This window comes from Schistocerca gregaria, chromosome 1 (assembly GCF_023897955.1).
Source record: "Schistocerca gregaria isolate iqSchGreg1 chromosome 1, iqSchGreg1.2, whole genome shotgun sequence".
In the NCBI taxonomy this organism is placed as follows: Eukaryota; Metazoa; Arthropoda; class Insecta; order Orthoptera; family Acrididae; genus Schistocerca; species Schistocerca gregaria.
Window position 1 is genome coordinate 162,712,600 of NC_064920.1, and position 19,994 is coordinate 162,732,593.

At 41.1% G+C, this 19,994-nt stretch overlaps 1 protein-coding gene across 2 annotated transcripts in view; it reads right to left on the bottom strand.

Annotated features, from left to right (window-relative positions):
• The window catches only part of LOC126335915 (uncharacterized), a 131,218-nt gene that overhangs the window by 43,154 nt on the left and 68,070 nt on the right, over positions 1–19,994 (bottom strand). The window contains exon 2 of one of the 2 annotated variants that reach the window (XM_049999392.1): positions 10,908–11,270. In XM_049999392.1, the coding sequence (XP_049855349.1) occupies positions 10,908–11,270 (363 nt within the window). The remainder of the gene's footprint in view (positions 1–10,907; positions 11,271–19,994) is intronic. The other variant, XM_049999399.1, reaches the window with a different exon arrangement.

Below are 19,994 nucleotides of genomic sequence, written 5' to 3' on the forward strand. Positions count from 1 at the left end.
TGTATCAATAATTACAGATTTCTGTAGTTGTATATTTAAGTTTGGATGTAGCTGTATTGCGTTGATGTACTGGTGGATATTGTGTGGTATGACTCCTGTAGTTCATATTATAATTGGTATAATGTCAACTTTATCCTGATGCCACATGTCCTTGAGTTCATCAGCCAGTTGGATGTATTTTTCAATTTTTTTCCTGTTTTCTTTTTTTGTATATTTGTTGTATTGGGTATGGATATTTCGATTAGTTGCGTTAATTTCTTCTTTTTATTGGTGAGTATGATGTCAGGTTTGCTATGTGGTGTTGTTTTATCTGTTATAATGGTCCTGTTCCAGTATAATTTGTATTCATCATTGTCCAGTACATTTTGTGGTGCATACTTGTATGTGGGAACGTGTTGTTTTATAAGTTTCTGTTGTAAGGCAAGCTGTTGATGTATTATTTTTGCTACATTGTCATGTCTTCTGGGGTATTCTGTATTTGCTAGTATTGTACATCCACTTGTGATGTGATTTACTATTTGTTGTTTGCAAAGTCTGCATTTATCTGTTGTGGTATTGGGATCTTTAATAATATGCTTGCTGTAATAACTGGTGTTTATTGTTTGATCCTGTATTGCAATCATGAATCCTTCCGTCTCACTGTATATATTGCCTTTTCTTAGCCATGTGTTGGATGCGTCTTGATCGATGTGTGGCTGTGTTGCATGATATGGGTGCTTGCCATTTAGTGTTTTCTTTTTCCAATTTACTTTCTTCGTATCTGTTGATGTTATGTGATCTAAAGGGTTGTAGAAGCAGTTATGAAATTGCAGTGGTGTAGCGGATGTATTTATATGAGTGATTGCTTTGTGTATTTTGATAGTTTCTGCTAGTTCTATAAAGAATTTTCTTAAATTGTCTACCTGTCCATAATGTAGGTTTTTTTATGTCGATAAATCCCCTTCCTCCTTCCTTTCTGCTTAATGTGAATCTTTCTGTTGCTGAATGTATGTGATGTAGTCTATATTTGTGGTTTTGTAACTGTGTAAGTGTATTGAGTGCTTCTAGTTCTGTGTTACTCCATTTCACTACTCCATATGAATAGGTAAATATTGGTATAGCAGAAGTATTTATAGCTTCTGTCTTGTTTCTTGCTGTCAATTCTGTTTTCAGTATTTTTGTTAGTCTTTGTCTATATTTTTCTTTTAGTTCTTCTTTAATATTTGTATTATCTATTCCTATTTTTTGCCTGTATCCTAGATATTTATAGGCATCTATTTTTTCCATCGCTTCTATGCAGTCGCTGTGGTTATCGAATATGTAATCTTCTTGTTTAGTGTGTTTTACCTTGACTATGCTATTTTTCTTACATTTGTCTGTTCCAAAAGCCATATTTATATCATTGCTGAATACTTCTGTTATCTTTAGTAATTGGTTGAGTTGTTGATTTATTGCTGAAAGTAGTTTTAGATCACCCATGTATATCAAATGTGTAATTTTCTGTGGGTATGTTCCAGTAATATTTTATCCATAATTTGTATTATTTAGCATGTTGGATAGTGGGTTCAGAGGAACGCAGAACCAGAAAGGACTTAATGAGTCTCTTGGTATATTCCACACTTAATCTGTATTGGCTGTGATGTGATATTATTTGAATTTGTTTGGATATTAAGTATGGTTTTCCAAGTTTTCATTTCTATGTTTAGGAACTGTATCAATTTAAGGTCTACTTTATATATTTCCAGTATTTGTAGTAACCATGAGTGGGGTACACTATCAAAAGCTTTTTGGTATGCATAGTGTAGCAACCTTTGTTTAGTTTTAGCTTGATATGTCACCTCTCCATCTATTATCAGTTGCTCTTTACATCCTCATGCTCCTTTGCATCAGCCTTTTTGTTCTTCATTCATAATTTTGTTCTGTGTTGTATGTGTCATTAATTTCTGTGTAATGACGGAAGTTAATATTTTGTATATTATTGGTAGGCATGTTATGGGGCGATATTAAGCCGGGTATGCTGTGTTTGCTGGATCTTTAGGTTTCAGATAAGTTATTCCATGTGTAAGTGTATCAAGGAATGTGTATCCGTCTGCAATGTAACTGTTAAATAATTTAGTTAGATGTGAATGTGTTGAGGTGAACTTCTTTAGCCACAATTTTGCTATTTTACCTTTTCCAGGGGCTTTCCAATTGCGAGTAGAATTAATTGCTTGGGTGACTTCATGTTGAAAAATTATCACTTCAGGCATTTATGTTATCATCTTGTATGTGTCTGTTTCTGCTTGTATCCACCGTGCATGCCTGTTATGTTGTACTGGGTTTGACCATATGTTGCTCCAGAAGTGTTCCATGTCTGTTATGTTTGGTGGATTGTCTATTTTAATGTGTGTGTTATCTATTGTCGGCCAAAATTTCTTTTGGTTTGTGTTGAATGTTTGGTTTTGTTTCCTTCTATTTTCACTTTTTTTGTATCTTCCAAGTCGTTTGGCCAATGCTTGTAATTTCTGCTGCTTTTCATCTAATTGCTATATCGCTTCTTGTTGTGAGATTTTACCTAACCCTTTTCGTTTTTTTTTTCTGACATTTCATTTCTCATACATTGTGTTAGCTGTCTGATGTCTTTTCTCAATTTTTCTATTCTGATCTGTAGCCTGTGTTGCCATGCTGGTTTTGTGGGTTTCTTCTGTGTGTTGGTTGGTTCGGATCTCTGCCCAGTGTGTATATTTAGTGTAGTGAGTGCTCCTATATAAACCAATAGTTGTAACTCTTCCATAGTTGTATTTTCATTTATTTTTTGTGTATGATTGTGTTGATAGTTGTTATTGTTGTTTAGACTTCTGGGTTATTTGGTGGTCTATGCAAGAATGGTCTAATGTCTGTATTTGTGTCTTTGTGTTCTACAATCTGAAATTTTTCTTCTATATCTAACTTCATGTTCTATTTGTGCTTGTTCTGGTGGCTGTCTTAAAATTTCGTTTTCCTCTGATTGTTTAATTGATGTGTGTTGTTCTTTGTTTATTTGCTCTGGGATGTTTGAGTCCATTACTGTATTTTCTTCTTCTTCTGATTGCACATTATTTTGTTGCAGTATTTGTTGTACTTGTTGTATCATGTTTTCTTATTCTGACTGGGGTATCCTGTTATTTTTTATTGTAACACGGATATGATCAGCTAGTCGTTGTTCTGTTAAAATTTTTAAGTCTGGGTATCTGGTAATAAATTTTGTGTATACTTGTGATCTGTATCCGGTTGTGTTGGTTCCTAAGTTTGTTGGTTGGTAATAACAGAACACGAGGTGTCTGTTAACTTCATGTGACCATCTCATCCTATGCCTTTGTTTTCCTTCTAGAGTGGTTGCAGGAATCATATCCTGCAAAACACCTCTATTTGGATTTAAAGCATTTTCCGTGTGGCTAGCAGTGTCATTACCATTGTGGACGGACATAGGGTTCAAGCGTCGTCCCAGACCATGACAGCGCTTGTCCGAGGCTTAATTAGTTCTGTCCTGAACCAACTAATCACACTAAAAGGTGGGTTAGCCCTATTAGTGGTTTGTTCTTTTCGTCGCCTTTTACGACTGGCAGAACATACCGGTGGCCTATTCTTTCCACGGGCCCCCAGGGGGTTTTCCCGGGCCTCAACGGGGTTATTATTATTATTATTATTATTATTAGGTCTTCCAGCTTCTGCCAGTTCGGAAGTAAGGAGTGTACCAATCAAGTGGTTTACAAACAATGGGTATGCAGACATTTTAACTTGGCTGATTTTAAATGAGGTCTATGGCTTGAGTCTAGCAAGTGTAGCTAGGGAATTCTAAATTATTGTTAGACTTAATGTTGATGGGGAAGGAGGTGAGGGAACTACACTACTGGCCATTAATATTGCTACACCACGAAGATGACGTGCTACAGACGCGAAATTTAACCGACAGGAAGAAGAAGCCGTGATATGCAAATGATTAGTTTTCCAGATCATTCACACAAGGTTGGCGCCGGTTGCGACACCTACAATGTGCTGACATAAGGAAAGTTTCCAACCGATTTCTCATACACAAACAGCTGTTGACCGGCGTTGGCTGGTGAAGCGTTGTTGTGATGCCTTGTGTAAGGAGGAGAAATGCGTACCATGACATTTCCGACTTTGATAAAGGTCGGATTGTAGCGTATCGCGATTGTGGTTTATCGTATCGCAACTCGCGTTGGTCGATATGCAATGACTGATAGCAGAATATGGAACTGGTGGGTTGAGGAGGGTAATACGGAACGCCGTGCTGGATCCCAACGGCCTCGTATAACTAGCAGTCGATATGACAGGCATCTTATCCGCGTGGCTGTAACGGATCGTGCAGCCACGTCTCGATCCCGGAGTCAACAGATGGGGACGTTTGCAAGACAACAACCATCTGCACGAACAGTTCGACGACGTTTGCAGCAGTATGGACTACGTATCAGCTCGGAGATCATGGCTGCGGTTACCCTTGACGCTGCATCACAGACAGAAGCGCCTGCGATGGTGTAGTCAACGACGAACATCGGTGCACGAATGGCAAAACGTATTTTTTTCGGATGGCCAGCCGGTGTGGCCGAGCGGTTCTAGGGGCTACAGCCTGGAATCGTGCGACCGCTACGGTCGCAGGTTCGAATCCGGCGTCGGGCATGGATGTGTGTGGTGTCCTTAGGTTAGTTAGGTTTACGTAGTTCTAAGCTCTAGGGGATGACCTCAGATGTTAAGTCTCATAGTGCTCAGAGCCATTTGAACCATTTTTTTTTCGGATGAATCCAGGTTCTGTTTACAGCATCATGATGGTCGTATCCGTGTTTGGCGACATGGCGGTGAACGGACATTAGAAGCGTGTATTTTTCACGCCATACTGGAGTATCACCCGGCGTGATGGTATGGGGTGCCCGTGGTTACACGTCTCGGTCACCTCTTGTTCGCGTTGACGGCACTCTGAACAGTGGACGTTACATTTCAGATGTGTTACGACCCGTGGCTCTGCCCTTCATTCGATCCCTGCGAAATCCTACATTTCAGCAGGATAATGCACGACCGCACTTTGCCGGTCCTGTACGGGCCTTTCTGGATACAGAAAATGTTCGACTGCTGCCCTGGCCAGCACACTCTCAAGATCTCTCACCAATTGAAAACATCTGGTCAATGGTGGCCGAGCAACTGGCTCGTCACAATACGCGTCACTACTCTTGATGAACTGTGGTATCTGTTGAAGCTGCATGTGCAGCTGTACCTGTTCACGCCATCCAAGCTCTGTTCGACTAAATGCCCAGGCGTATCAAGGCCGTTATTACGGCCAGAGGTGGTTGTTCTGGGTACTGATTTCTCATGATCTATGACTCAAACTGGGTGAAAATGTAATCACATGTCAGTTGTAGTATAATATATTTGTCCAATGACTACCCGTTTATCATCTGCATTTCTTCTTGCTGTAGCAATTTTAATGGCCAGTAGTGTATCTAATATCCGACTGCACTCAGGGGTGATGGTTCAGAAGGATTGGCCACCACTGCACTCCTGCTTCAGGAGACACTCAATGACATAACTTCTAAAGCAACGACAAGATTACCATTGTACCTGTACCCACTCGCTATACTTATTTATTCCTCTTTCCAACCTGATTTCCTCATTTCCCAGTTTTCTTAGCCAGTGTAATCTCCTAAAATTCCGTCTTCCCAGAATTATATCTGCCATTATCATTATTGTCATTATTATTATTATTATTATTATTATTATTATTATTATTATTTTTATTACTATAGTGGCTGCTGCTGTGGTAGTGCTTTGTTAGTTCATATTACAATTACTCGCACTACCACTATAGACACTCAAATCATTTTAATTCTAGCTGTTATACTAAAATTGTTATTTCTTAGGTAACTATGTTGTAATAGGTACTGCACGTGCAAAATGATACCTGTTAGGTCTAATCAGATCAGGTTAAGTAAATAGATACATAAATAAAAATAAATAGAGTGAGCATTTGCAATGATTTATAACCCTCGGGCCTGATTCATATACCTAATTGAGCTCGTGAGCCGAGTCCTTAGGTGACGCGACAGCAGCGATTCTAGCGCATAAGAGCCTCCCTCCTCTCCCCATGAACCATGGACCTTGCCGTTGGTGGGGAGGCTTGCGTGCCTCAGCGATACAGATAGCCGTACAGTAGGTGCAACCACAACGGAGACAAAAGTGTGGTTCCTGAAGAGGAGCAGCAGCCTTTTCAGTAGTTGCAAGGGACAGTCTGGATGATTGACTGATCTGGCCTTGTAACAATAACCAAAACGGCCTGGCTGTGATGGTACTGCGAACGGCTGAAAGCAAGGGGAAACTACGGCCGTAATTTTTCCCGAGGGCATACAGCTTTACTCTATGATTAAATGATAATGGCGTTCTCTTGGGTAAATTATTCCGGAGGTAAAATAGTCCCCCATTCGGATCTCCGGGCGGGGACTACTCAAGAGGATGTCGTTATCAGGAGAAAGAAAAGTGCCGTTCTACGGATCGGAGCGTGGAATGTCAGATCCCTTAATCGGGCAGGTAGGTTAGAAAATTTAAAAAGAGAAATGGATAGGTTACAGTTAGATATAGTGGGAATTAGTGAAGTTCGGTGGCAGGGGGAACAAGACTTCTGGTCAGGTGAATACAGGGTTATAAACACAAAATCAAATAGGGGTAATGCACGAGTAGGTTTAATAATAAATAGGAAATAGGAATGCGGGTAAGCTACTACAAACAGCATAGTGAACGCATTATTGTGGCCAAGATAGATACGAAGCCCACACCTCCTACAGTAGTACAAGTTTATATGCCAACTAACTCTGCAGATGATGAAGAAATTGAAGAAATGTATAATGAAATAAAAGAAATTATTCAGATAGGGAAGGATGACGAAAATTTAATAGCAATGGGTACCTGGAATTCGGTAGTAGTAAAAGGGAGAAAAGGAAACGTAGTAGGTGAATATGGATTGGGGCTACGAAATGAAAGAGGAAGCCGCCTGGAAGAATTTTGCACAGAGTACAACTTAATCATAGCTAACACTTGGTTCAAGAATCATAAAAAAAGGCTGTATACATGGAAGAAGGCTGGAGATACTGACAGGTTTCAGATAGAGTATATAATGGTAAGACAGAGATTTAGGAACCAGGTTTTAAATTGTAAAACATTTCCAGGGACAGATATGGACTCTGTCCACAATCTATTGGTTATGACCTGTAGATTAAAACTGAAGAAACTGCAAAAAGGTGGGAATTTCAGGATATGGGACTTGGATAAACCGAAAGCACCAGAGGTTGTAAAGAGTTTCAGGGAGAGCATAAGGGAACAATTGACAGGAATTGGGGAAAGAAATATAGTAGAAGAAGAATGGGTAGCTTTGAGGGATGAAGTAGTGAAGGCAGCAGAGGATCAAGTAGGTAAAAAGACAAGGGCTAGTAGAAACCCTTTGGCAACAGAAGAAATATTGAATTTAATTGCTGAAAGGAGAAAATATAAAAATGCAGTAAATGAAGCAAGCAAAAAGGATTACAAACATCTCAAAAATGATACTGACAGGAAGTGCAAAATAGCTAAGAAGGGATGGCTAGAGGACAAATGTAAGGATGTTGAGGCTTATCTCACTAGGAGTAAGATAGATACAGCCTACCGGAAAATTATAGAGACCTTTGGAGAAAAGAGAACCACTCGCATGAGTATCAAGAGCTTTGATGGAAACCTAGTTCTAAGCAAAGAAGGGAAAGTAGAATGGTTGGTTGGGGGGCTGGTTGTTGTGATGTTTAAGGGGGACTAAAGCAGAATGGTAGAAGGAGTATATAGAGGGTCTATATAAGGGCGAAGTACTTGAGGGAAATATTATGCAGATGGAAGAGGATGTAGATGAAGATGAAATGGGAGATATGATAGTGCATGAAAAGCTTGACAGAGCACTGAAAGACCTGAGTCGAAACAAGGTCCCTGGAGTAGACAACATTCCACTAGAATTACTTACAGCCTTGGGAGAACCAGTCCTGACAAAACTCTACCATCTGGTGAGCAAGATGTATGAAACAGGCGAAATACCCTCAGATTTCATGAAGAATATAATAAATCCAATCCCAAAGAAAGCAAGTGTTGACAGATGTGAAAATTACCGAACTATTAGTTTAATAAGTCACAGCTGCAAAATACTAACACGAATTCTTTACAGACGAATGGAAAAACTAGTAGAAGCCGACCTCGGGGAAAATCAGTTTGCATTCCGTAGAAATATTGGAACACGTGAGGCAATACTGACCCTACGACTTATCTTAGAAGCTAGATTAAGGAAGGGCAAATCTACGTTTCTAGCATTTGTAGACATAGAGAAAGCTTTTGACAATGTTGACTGGAATACTCTCTTTCAAATTCTGAAGGTGGCAGGTGTAAAATACAGGAAGTGAAAGGTTATTTACAATTTGTACAGAAACCAGATGGCAGTTCTAAGAGTCGAGGGAGAGGAAAGGGAAGCAGTGGTTGGGAAGGGAGTGAGACAGGGTTGTAGTCTCTCCCCCGTGTTATTCAATCTGTATATTGAGCAAGCAGTAAAGGAAACAATAGAAAAATTCGGAGTAGGTATTAAAATCCATGGAGAAGAAATAAAAACTTTGAGGTTCGCAAATGACATTGTAATTCTGTCAGAGACAGCAAAGGACTTGGAAGAGCAGTTGAACGGAATGGATAGGGTCTTGAAAGGAGGATATAAGATGAACATCAACAAAAGCAAAACGAGGATAATGGAATGTAGTCGAATTAAGTCGGGTGATGCTAAGGGAATTAGATTTGGAAATGAGACACTTAAAGTAGTAAAGGAGTTTTGCTATTTGGGGAGCAAAATAACTGATGATGGTCGAAGTAGAGAGGAAATAAAATGTAGACTGGCAATGGCAAGAAAAGCGTTTCTGAAGAAGAGAAATTTGTTAATATCGAGTATAGATTTAAGTGTCAGGAAGTCATTTGTGAAAGTATTTGTATGGAGTCTAGCCATGTATGGAAGTGAAACATGGACGATAAATAGTTTATACAAGAAGAGAATAGACGCTTTCGAAATGTGGTGCTACAGAAGAAAGCTGAAGGTGAGATGGGTAGATCACATAACTAATGAGGAAGTACTGAATAGGATTGGGGAGAAAAGAAGTTTGTGGCACAACTTGACCAGAAGAAGGGATCGGTTGGTAGGACATGTTCTCAGGCATCAAGAGATCACCAACTTAGTATTGGAGGGCAGCGTGGAGGGTAAAAATCGTAGAGGGAGACCAAGAGATGAATACACTAAGCACATTCAGAAGGATGTAGGTTGCAGTAGGTACTGGGAGATGAAGAAGCTTGCACAGGATAGAGTAGCATGGAGAGCTGCATCAAACCAGTCTCAGGACTGAAGACCACAACGACAAGAAGATGTAGGATGCTTATAGGGAAATGCAACTATATAACGACATGAATTTCCTGACGCCACGCCAACAAATTATGCTCAAAATTTGCGTTTTTGACAGTATATTCACTTTTATTAGAATAAGAAATAAATTAAATATATTTCGTATCATAACATATTTTTTGTTCTGGCAGCTTCCTGCATTAGCAGAGCTTTAGCGAAAGCTAACTTCTGCGTCTAGCGTCTTCCTATAGCGAACTGACACTAGTACACACTAGCGCATCAGCACGCAAGGCCTACAAGAAACTTGGATATAAAGCAATGAAAAACATATTTCCATTTGCAACCACGTATCGATGTGAGCAAGCAGTTTCTGCCATGTGGTTCATGAAAAAGAAATATAGGAATCAGCTCGACATGCGGTCGGATTTCAGAGTGCAAGTTTCAAGTTTGGAACTTAATATTTCAGAAATATTGGACTCAATGGTCAGATTGAACTAATCTTATTAAGAACTGAAAATTAAAACGAACTGTTTACTGATGGAGTACTCTGCTGTAACTGTATTTTTTCAAATTAATAATACCTTGTATGAAATTAGTTTTTTCTTATTTTTCACACATGTCTACACAATGCAATGTCAAGTGTATTATACTTGAATGACCAATACACTCAGTTTTATTTTTTTCCTGTCATTTTCAGGTCATAATTCAATTTATACTAAACACACAGATTTGAAGACAAAGATTTTGAGCAATTATCAAAAATTTAACGATATCAGTGACAGCTAAATTGAAAAAGTTTGAAGCTCAATATTTTTTCAATAATGAATATTTCAATATTTTTTTCTAACTACCAAAAATAGATAACGTATAGAAAGAGTCTTAATTTGGGTTTTTTGGGTACTTGATACTGTGATATGACAAGGTACTAATCATGCTCGATGAGGGGGTCCTTGAGAAAATTTTGTTGGGAACCCCTGCCTTAGTGTATTAGCGAATTATATAGCACTCCGTGTTCAGGCCACCGGGACCATCCGACCGCCATGTCACCCTTAAGGAGGATGCGTATAGGGAGGAGGGGGCTCAGCGCACTGCTCTCCCAGTCGTTATGATGGTATTCTTCACCGAAGCCGCTACTATTCGGTCGACTACCTCCTCAATTGGCATCACGAGGCTGAGTGCACCCCAAAAAATGGCAACAGTGCATGGCGGCTGGATGGTCACGCATCCAAGTGCCGGCCACGCCAACAGCGCTTAACTTCGGTGAACTCACGGTAACCAGTGTATCCACTGTGGCAAGGCCGTTGCCTTAGCGAATTATGTGAATTTTTTTGTATGTCAGAATGTTGCTTTTGTTTTAGTAAATTGGTCGATTTTTGAATTAATATTTCTTTTCTTTTTGACTGATTCGCACACTTCCTCCTCCCATTTAGTGTTATCCTGCCACTTGGGGGACGCACCCAGAAGGCTGAGAATCGCTGCACTAGCTGATTGAATGCTACATTTGCAGCAGCGGCGCGATACTCACCGACTTCCGCGCGACGACGGAGTGCTGGTACGGCTGATCTTCGCCGGTGGCGAAGTCGAAGCGCATGTCCTCGACGGTGCGCTCCTCGTAGTGCATGCGGCGCATGAGCAGGCGCAGCAGGTTGAGCGCCGTGTAGAGCGCCGCCTTGGCCACGGCCACGCTCAGCAGCGCCTCGCCGGGGAAGTCCGGCAGGGGTGCCAACTGCGACGCCAGCCCTGCAGCGGCCATCGCGCACGAGAACAGCGCCAGCACCAGCATGAAGGCGCGCGCCGCGTCCAGGCCGGGGCACCCCCCGCAAGAGCAGCGCAGGCGGCTGCTGCAGCCGGTGCACCACCTGCACCGGCCCCCCTCCTCCTCCTCCTGCTGGCAGGGCACAACACACTGTACTGCTACACCTTGTGCCAGTTTTTTGTCTTCCGCCGTTTTCCACAGAAATGTAGTCTCTTACACTCGCAAGTAAGGTAGTCGCTGATGCTATCACAGTCTAACATAACAGTCGCGACACTTCGCCTCGATTTTGTTGCCTACCGCGCCAGCAGCGCCCCAAGCGGCCAGTAGCTTCAACTGTGACTTCGGTGCGATCGTGAAAGCTAATAGTTGTTGTTTATTTTGATTTCTACAATGGTATCCACAAGGGGAGCGTCTGTAGCGCAATACATTGCAGCAACAACAGGAAGAAGATACCACAGCTGTAGTCTTTTAGGTTTCCTAAGGATCCTGATAGGTATATACCATCATATTACTAAACTCTACATCTACATCAACACCCATACTCCGCAAGCCACCTGACGGTGTGTGGCGCAGGGTGCCTTGAGTAGCTCTATCGCTTCTCCCTTCTATTCCAGTCTCGTATTGTTCGAGGAAAGAAGGATTGTCGGTATGCCTCTGTGTGGGCTCTAATCTCTCTGATTTTATCCTCATGGTCTCTTCGCGAGATATATGTAGGAGGGAGCAATATAATGCTTGACTCCTCGGTGAAGGTATGTTCTCGAAACTTCAACAAAAGCCCGTACCGAGCTACTGAGCGTCTCTCCCGAAGAGTCTTCCACTGGAGTTTATCTATTATCTCTGTAACGCTTTCGCGACTACTAAATGATCCTGTAAGGAAGCGCGCTGCTCGCCGTTGGATCTTCTCTATCTCTTCTATCAACCCTATCTGGTACGGATCCCACACTGCTGAGCAGTATTCAAGCAGTGGGCGAACAAGCGTACTGTAACCTACTTCCTTTGTTTTCGGATTGCATTTCCTTAGGATTCTTCCAATGAATATCAGTCTGGCATCTGCTTTGCTGACGATCAACTTTATATGATAATTCCATTTTATATCACTCCTAATGCGTACTCCGAGATAATTTATGGAATTAACTGCTTCCAGTTGCTGATCTGCTATATTGTAGCTAAATGATAAGGGATCTTTCTTTCTATGTATTCGCAGCACATTACACTTGTCTACATTGAGATTCAATTGCCATTCCCTGCACCATGCGTCAATTCGCTGCAGATCCTCCTGCATTTCAGTACAGTTTTCCATTGTTACAACCAGTCGATATACCACAGCATTGTCTGCAAAAAGCCTAAGTGAACTTCCGATGTCATCCACCAGGCCATTTATGTATATTGTGAATACCAACGGTCCTACGAGACTCCCCTGCGGCACACCTGAAATCACTCTTGCTTCGGATGACTTCTCTCCACTGAGAATGACATGCTGCGTTCTGTTATCTAGGAACTCTTCAATCCAATCACACAATTGGTCTGATAGTCCATATGCTCTTGCTTTGTTCATTAAACGACTGTGGGGTACTGTATCGAACGCCTTGCGGAAGTCAAGAAACACGGCATCTACCTGTGAACCCGTGTCTATGGCCCTCTGAGTCTCGTGGACGAATAGCGCGAGCTGGAGTTTACACCACCGTGTTTTTCGAAACCAATGCTGATTCCTACAGAGTAGATTTCTAGTCTCCAGAAAAGTCATTATACTCGAACATAATACGTGTTCCAAAATGCTACAACTGATCGACGTTAGAGATATAGGTCTATAGTTCTGCACATCTGATCAGCGTCCCTTCTTGAAAACGGGGATGACCTGTGCCGTTTTCCAATCCTTCGGAACGCTACGCTCTTCTAGAGACCTACGGTACACCGCTGCAAGGAGAGGGGCATGTTCCCTCGCGTACTCTGAGTAAAATCGAACTGGTATCCCATCAGGTCCAGCGGCCTTTCTTCTTTTGAGCGATTTTAATTGTTTCTCTATCCCTCTGTCTTCTATTTCGATATCTACCATTTTGTCATCTGTGCGAAAATCTAGAGAACGAACTACAGGATTCACTTGCAAACTACATGTGTATTAATGATTAATGTTTCGTTTTAGGAGAAGAAAATGGCTAGTTAATATCAGACGAGAAGACCTCATGAAAAAAGACCCAGTTTACCTGTAAAATAATAGTAGGTTTTGTGCGCTACATTTCGAAGAAAACGAGTTCATGAAGGCAGACAATAATAAACTCGAGTGGAATGCAGTACCCACACTGTTTGACATCTTACATAAGCCACCTCAACTGACGATGAAGAGGAAACTGCTACAAAGATTCGACAATCCATCTAAAGCTGTAAAACAGTCCTATGACACAGAAGCAGCCAGTTCAATCTCCATGTGTCAGAGCCAGATTCGTGTGGATCGTCAGCACAGACCTGCTTTGGGGATGAAGTGGCTACACTAAGTGCAGTTATTCGTGTCTTACAAAAGCGTTATGTTTGGTATGTATTTCATTCACTTCTGTTGTTAGTCACTTAATTTTCATTGCTTCCTTCGTGTAATGACATTATTTTGTTAGCACCTTGTTCACTGACAGATTATTTGAAAATTATTAAAATAATTGGTTTAGCGTGAAATGTAATGTAATCAGCTCATTATAATGCTTTCAACATATTTTTCCCACTATTTGACAGTTGCTTGTCCCGCTTAGAATAATATAAAGGTGAAGGTCGTACTTGCGGCAACAGGCGACGACAATGATTAACACAGTAGTCCTAGAGAACGATAAATGAGCTGTCGATCGGTTTTCGTTGTAGAGATGCATGTCTGTGCTTCTTACGTGTCGATCTGTGTGTTTATATTCCTTTGTTATCAACGTGGTAAGCTGCAGTTCTATCTAACGTCACAAGCGTTTCTTCACGAATGTGTTTTAGCTTGCCATTAGATTCACGGTTTTTGTCCATACTTGCGATTATTTTAGAATCATTTTTAGAAATATATATGCCTTCTGATACTACACAAAACCTCGGAGGCAAGAAAATACCTCAATCATTTCATAAATTACGTAGGAACTGGATGCAAAACAAACATTATGCTTACGACGCGTCTGACGTTCACCTAGTCTCGCCGCTTGGAGCGCTGGTGTCGCTTCATCTGTCAAACGGTAACAACTTTTACAGCAGTGAGTGTCGCGACTGTTATGTTAGACTGTGATGCTATTACGCGTACAAGCTGAATGAATGCAACATTTTTACTTATCTTCAGGGGCAGCTTGTTTTGAGACAAGGACACCCAATAGCATTTCCGGTCGGGTCACGTGACTTCGATCGCTTGTTACCAGTGTTGTCGAATCAGCTTTTTTAGACATAACTCTGGCTTCTTTTTAATACCATTTAGCTGGCAATTTATCGACAGTCTGAAAGTGTGACTTTTTTCACAATCCTTTCGCTTTTTTTCTGACATTCTGTTTCTTGACTATAGGAAAGGATTAAAATTCAGGTTGGTTAAAGGAAAATTATTTACACTGAACTAAGATTTCAAAATACTTTTTAATCTTTCTTGAAAATTTATAGTTGTTCTTGTTTCGGTCTTCACTCCTGAGACTGGTTTCACACAGCTCTCCATGCTATTCTATCGTGTGCAAGCTTCTTCATCTCCCAATACCTACTGCAACCTACATCCTTCTGAATGTGCTTAGTGTATTCATCTCTTGGTCTCCCTCTACGATTTTTGCCCTCCATGCTCCCCTCCTATACTAAATTAGTGATCCCTTGATGCCTCAGAACATGTCCTACCAACCGATCCCTCTTCTGGTCAAGTTGTGCCACAAACTTCTTTTCTCCCCAATCCTATTCAATACTTCCTTATTAGTTATGTGATCTACCCATTAACCTTCAGCATTCTTCTGTAACACCACATTTCGAAAGCGTCTATTCTCTTCTTGTAGAAACTATTTATCGTCCATGTTTCAGTTACATAGATGGCTAGACTCCATACAAATACTTGCAGAAATGACTTCCTGACACTTAAACCTATACTCGATGTTAACAAATTTCTCTTCTTCAGAAACGCTTTCCTTGCCATTGCCAGTCTACATTTTATATCCTCTCTACTTCGACCATCATCAGTTATTTTGCTCCCCAAATAGTAAAACTCCTTTACTACTTTAAGTGTCTCATTTCCTAATCTAATTCCCTTAGCATCACCCGACTTAATTCGACTACATTCCATTATGTTCGTTTTGCTTTTGTTGATGTTCATCTTATATCATCCTTTCAAGGCCCTATCCATTCCGTTCAACTGCTCTTTCAAGTCCTTTGCTGTCTCTGATAGAATTGCAATGTCATCTGCGAACCTCAAAGTTTTTATTTCTTCTCCGTGGATTTTAATACCTACTCCGAATTTTTCTTTTGTTTCCTTTATTGCTTGCTCAATATACAGATCGAATAACATCGGGGAGAGGCTACAACCATGTCTTACTCCCTTCCCAACCACTGCTTCCCTTTTATGTCCCTCGACTCTTATAACTGTCGTCTGGTTTCTGTGTTGTTGTTGTTGTTGTCTTCAGTCCTGAGACTGGTTTGATGCAGCTCTCCATGCTACTCTATCCTGTGCAAGCTGCTTCATCTCCCAGTACCTACTGCAACCTACATCCTTCTGAATCTGCTTAGTGTACTCATCTCTCGGTCTCCCTCTACGATTTTTACCCTCCACGCTGCCCTCCAATGCTAAATTTGTGATCCCTTGATGCCTCAAAACATGTCCTACCAACCGATCCCTTCTTCTAGTCAAGTTGTGCCACAAACTTCTCTTCTCCCCAATCCTATTCAATACCTCCTCATTAGTTACGTGATCTACCCATCTAATCTTCAGTATTCTTCTGTAGCACCACATTTCGAAAGCTTCTATTCTCTTCTTGTCCAAACTAGTTATCGTCCATGTTTCACTTCCATACATGGCTACACTACAAACAAATACTTTCAGAAACGACTTCCTGATACATAAATCTATATTCGATGTTAACAAATTTCTCTTCTTCAGAAATGCTTTCCTTGCCATTGCCAGTCTACATTTTATATCCTCTCTACTTCGACCATCATCAGTTATTTTACTTCCTAAATAGCAAAACTCCTTTACTACTTTAAGTATCTCATTTCCTAATCTAATTCCCTCAGCATCACCCGATTTAATTTGACTACATTCCATTATCCTCGTTTTGCTTTTGTTAATGTTCATCTTATATCCTCCTTTCAAGACACTGTCCATTCCGTTCAACTGCTCTTCCAAGTCCTTTGCCGTCTCTGACAGAATTACAATGTCATCGGCGAACCTCAAGGTTTTTACTTCGTCTCCATGAATTTTAATACCTACTCCAAATTTTTCTTTTGTTTCCTTTACTGCTTGCTCAATATACAGATTGAATAACATCGGGGAGAGGCTACAACCCTGTCTCACTCCTTTCCCAACCACTGCTTCCCTTTCATGCCCCTCGACACTTATTACTGCCATCTGGTTTCTGTACAAATTATAAATAGCCTTTCGCTCCCTGTATTTTACCCCTGCCACCTTTAGAATTTGAAAAAGAGTATTCCAGTCAACATTGTCAAAAGCTTTCTCTAAGTCTACAAATGCTAGAAACGTAGGTTTGCCTTTTCTTAATCTTTCTTCTAAGATAAGTCGTAAGGTCAGTATTGCCTCACGTGTTCCAACATTTCGACGGAATCCAAACTGATCCTCCCCGAGGTCTGCATCTACCAGTTTTTCCATTCGTCTGTAAAGAATTCGCGTTAGTATTTTGCAGCCGTGGCTTATTAAACTGATAGTTCGGTAATTTTCACATCTGTCAACACCTGCTTTCTTTGGGATTGGAATTATTATATTCTTATTGAAGTATGAGGGTATTTCGCCTGTCTCATACATCTTGCTCACCAGCTGGTAGAGTTTTGTCATGACTGGCTCTCCCAAGGCCGTCAGTAGTTCTAATGGAGTGTTGTCTACTCCGGGGGCCTTGTTTCGACTCAGGTCTTTCAGTGCTCTGTCAAACTCTTCACGCAGTATCGTATCTCCAATTTCGTCTTCATCTACATCCTCTTCTATTTCCATAATATTGTCCTCAAGTACATCGCCCTTGTATAAACCTTCTATATACTCCTTCCACCTTTCTGCGTTCCCTTCTTTGCTTAGAACTGGGCTGCCATCTGAGCTCTTGATATTCATACACGTGGTTCTCTTCTCTCCAAAGGTCTCTTTAATTTTCCTGTAGGCAGTATCTATCTTACCCCTAGTGAGATAAGCTTCTACATCCTTACATTTGTCCTCTAGCCATCCCTGTTTAGCCATTTTGCTCTTCCTGTCGATCTCATTTTTGAGACGTTTGTATTCCTTTTTGCCTGCTTCATTTACTGCATTTTTATATTTTCTCCTTTCATCAATTAAATTCAATATTTCTTCTGTTACCCAAGGATTTCTAGCAGCCCTCGTCTTTGTATCTACTTTATCCTCTGCTGCCTTCACTACTACATCCCTCAGAGCTACCCATTCTTCTTCTACTGTATTTCTTTCCCCTATTCCTGTCAATTGTTCCCTTATGCTCTCTCTGAAACTCTGTACAACCTCTGGTTCTTTCAGTTTATCCAGGTCCCATCTCCTTAATTTCCCACCTTTTTGCAGTTTCTTCAGTTTTAATCTACAGGTCATAACCAATAGATTGTGGTCATAGTCCACATCTGCCCCTGGAAATATCTTACAACTTAAAACCTGGTTCCTAAATCTCTGTCTTACCATTATATAATCTATCTGATACCTTTTAGTATCTCCAGGGTTCTTCCACGTATACAACCTTCTTTCATGATTCTTAAACCAAGTGTTAGCTATGATTAAGTTGTGCTCTGTGCAAAATTCTATTAGGCGGCTTCCTCTTTCATTTCTTAGCTCCAATCCATATTCACCTATTATGTTTCCTTCTCTCCCTTTTCCTACACTCGAATTCCAGTCACCCATTACTATTAAATTTTCGTCTCCCTTCACTATCTGAATAATTTCTTTTATTTCATCGTACATTTCTTCAATTTCTTCGTCATCTGCAGAGCTAGTTGGCATATAAACTTGTACTACTGTAGTAGGTGTGGGCTTCGTATCTATCTTGGCCACAATAATGCGTTCACTATGCTGTTTGTAGTAGCTTACCCGCATTCCTATTTCCTATTCATTATTAAACCTACTCCTGCATTATCCCTATTTGATTTTGTGTTTATAACCCTGAAGTCACCTGACCAGAAGTCTTGTTCCTGCTGCCACTGAACTTCACTAATTCCCACTATATCTAACTTTAAGCTATCCATTTCCCTTTTTAAATTTTCTAACCTACCTGCCCGATTAAGGGATCTGACATTCCACGCTCCGATCCGTAGAACGCCAGTTTTCTTTCTCCTGATAACGACATCCTCCTGAGTAGTCCCCGCCCGGAGATCCGAATGGGGGACTATTTTACCTCCGGAATATTTTACCCAAGAGGATGCCATCATCATTTAATCATACAGTAAAGCTGCATGTCCTCGGGAAAAATTACGGCTGTAGTTCCCCTTTGCTTTCAGCCGTTCGCAGTACCAGCACAGCAAGGCCGTTTTGGTTAATGTTGCAAGGCCAGATCAGTCAATCATCCAGACTGTTGCCCCTGCAACTACTGAAAAGGCTGCTGCCCCTCTTCAGGAACCACACGTTTGTCTGGCCTCTCAACAGATACCCCTCCGTTGTGGTTGTACCTACGGTACGGCCATCTGTATCGCTGAGGCACGCAAGCCTCCCCACCAACGGCAAGGTCCATGGTTCATGGGGGGAGGCTGGTTTCTGTACAAATTTGAAAATAGCCTATCGCTTCCTGTATTTTACCCCTGCCACCTTTAGAATTTGGAAGAGAGTATTCCAGTCAACATTTCCAAAAGCTTTCTCTAATTCTACAAGTGCTAGAAACGTAGGTTTGCCTCTCCTTAACGTATCTTCTCAGGTAAGTCATAGGGGCAGTACTGCCTCACGTGTTCCAACATTTCTACGGAATCCGAACTGATCTTCCCCAAGGTCGGCTTCTACCAGTTTTTACATTTGTCTGTAAAGAATTCGCATTAGTATTTTGCAGCCGTGACTTATTAAAGTGATTATTCGGTAATTTTCACATCTTTCTTTGGGATAGGAATTCTTATATTCTTCTTGAAGTCTGAGGGAATTTCGCCTGTCTCATACATCTTGCTCACCACATGGCAGAGTTTTTCATGACTGGCTCACCCAATTAAAAAACACAACAAAATAAATTAAAGCTGTTTTAATGCGCTTTCCGGGCTCGTCACAATACTACAAATACACAAGAACAAAAACGCAACTACGAAATGTAAATAGTTAAGAGCGTTACTGGAAATGTTGTTGTAGCCAAGCTGACATCTGCAAAGTATTGCAGGTTCACAATAATGAAGGAAGCACTTCTAAGCAAAGCAGACTTTGATTTATGCAGTAAGAACTTCAAGGCGTACACATCACAGTTGCAGTAAATGATGTACCAACGACTGAACTGAGGAGAGGAACAGTGAACTCCTATTCAGCGCAGTAGTTTGCTAAGGTGCTGACCTTACTACTGTGTACATATGATTTTGATGAAGCAATACTAACATTAGATTTCATAGATACACTCCTGGAAATGGAAAAAAGAACACATTGACACTGGTGTGTCAGACCCACCATACTTGCTCCGGACACTGCGAGAGGGCTGTACAAGCACTGATCACACGCACGGCACAGCGGACACACCAGGAACCGCGGTGTTGCCCGTCGAATGGCGCTAGCTG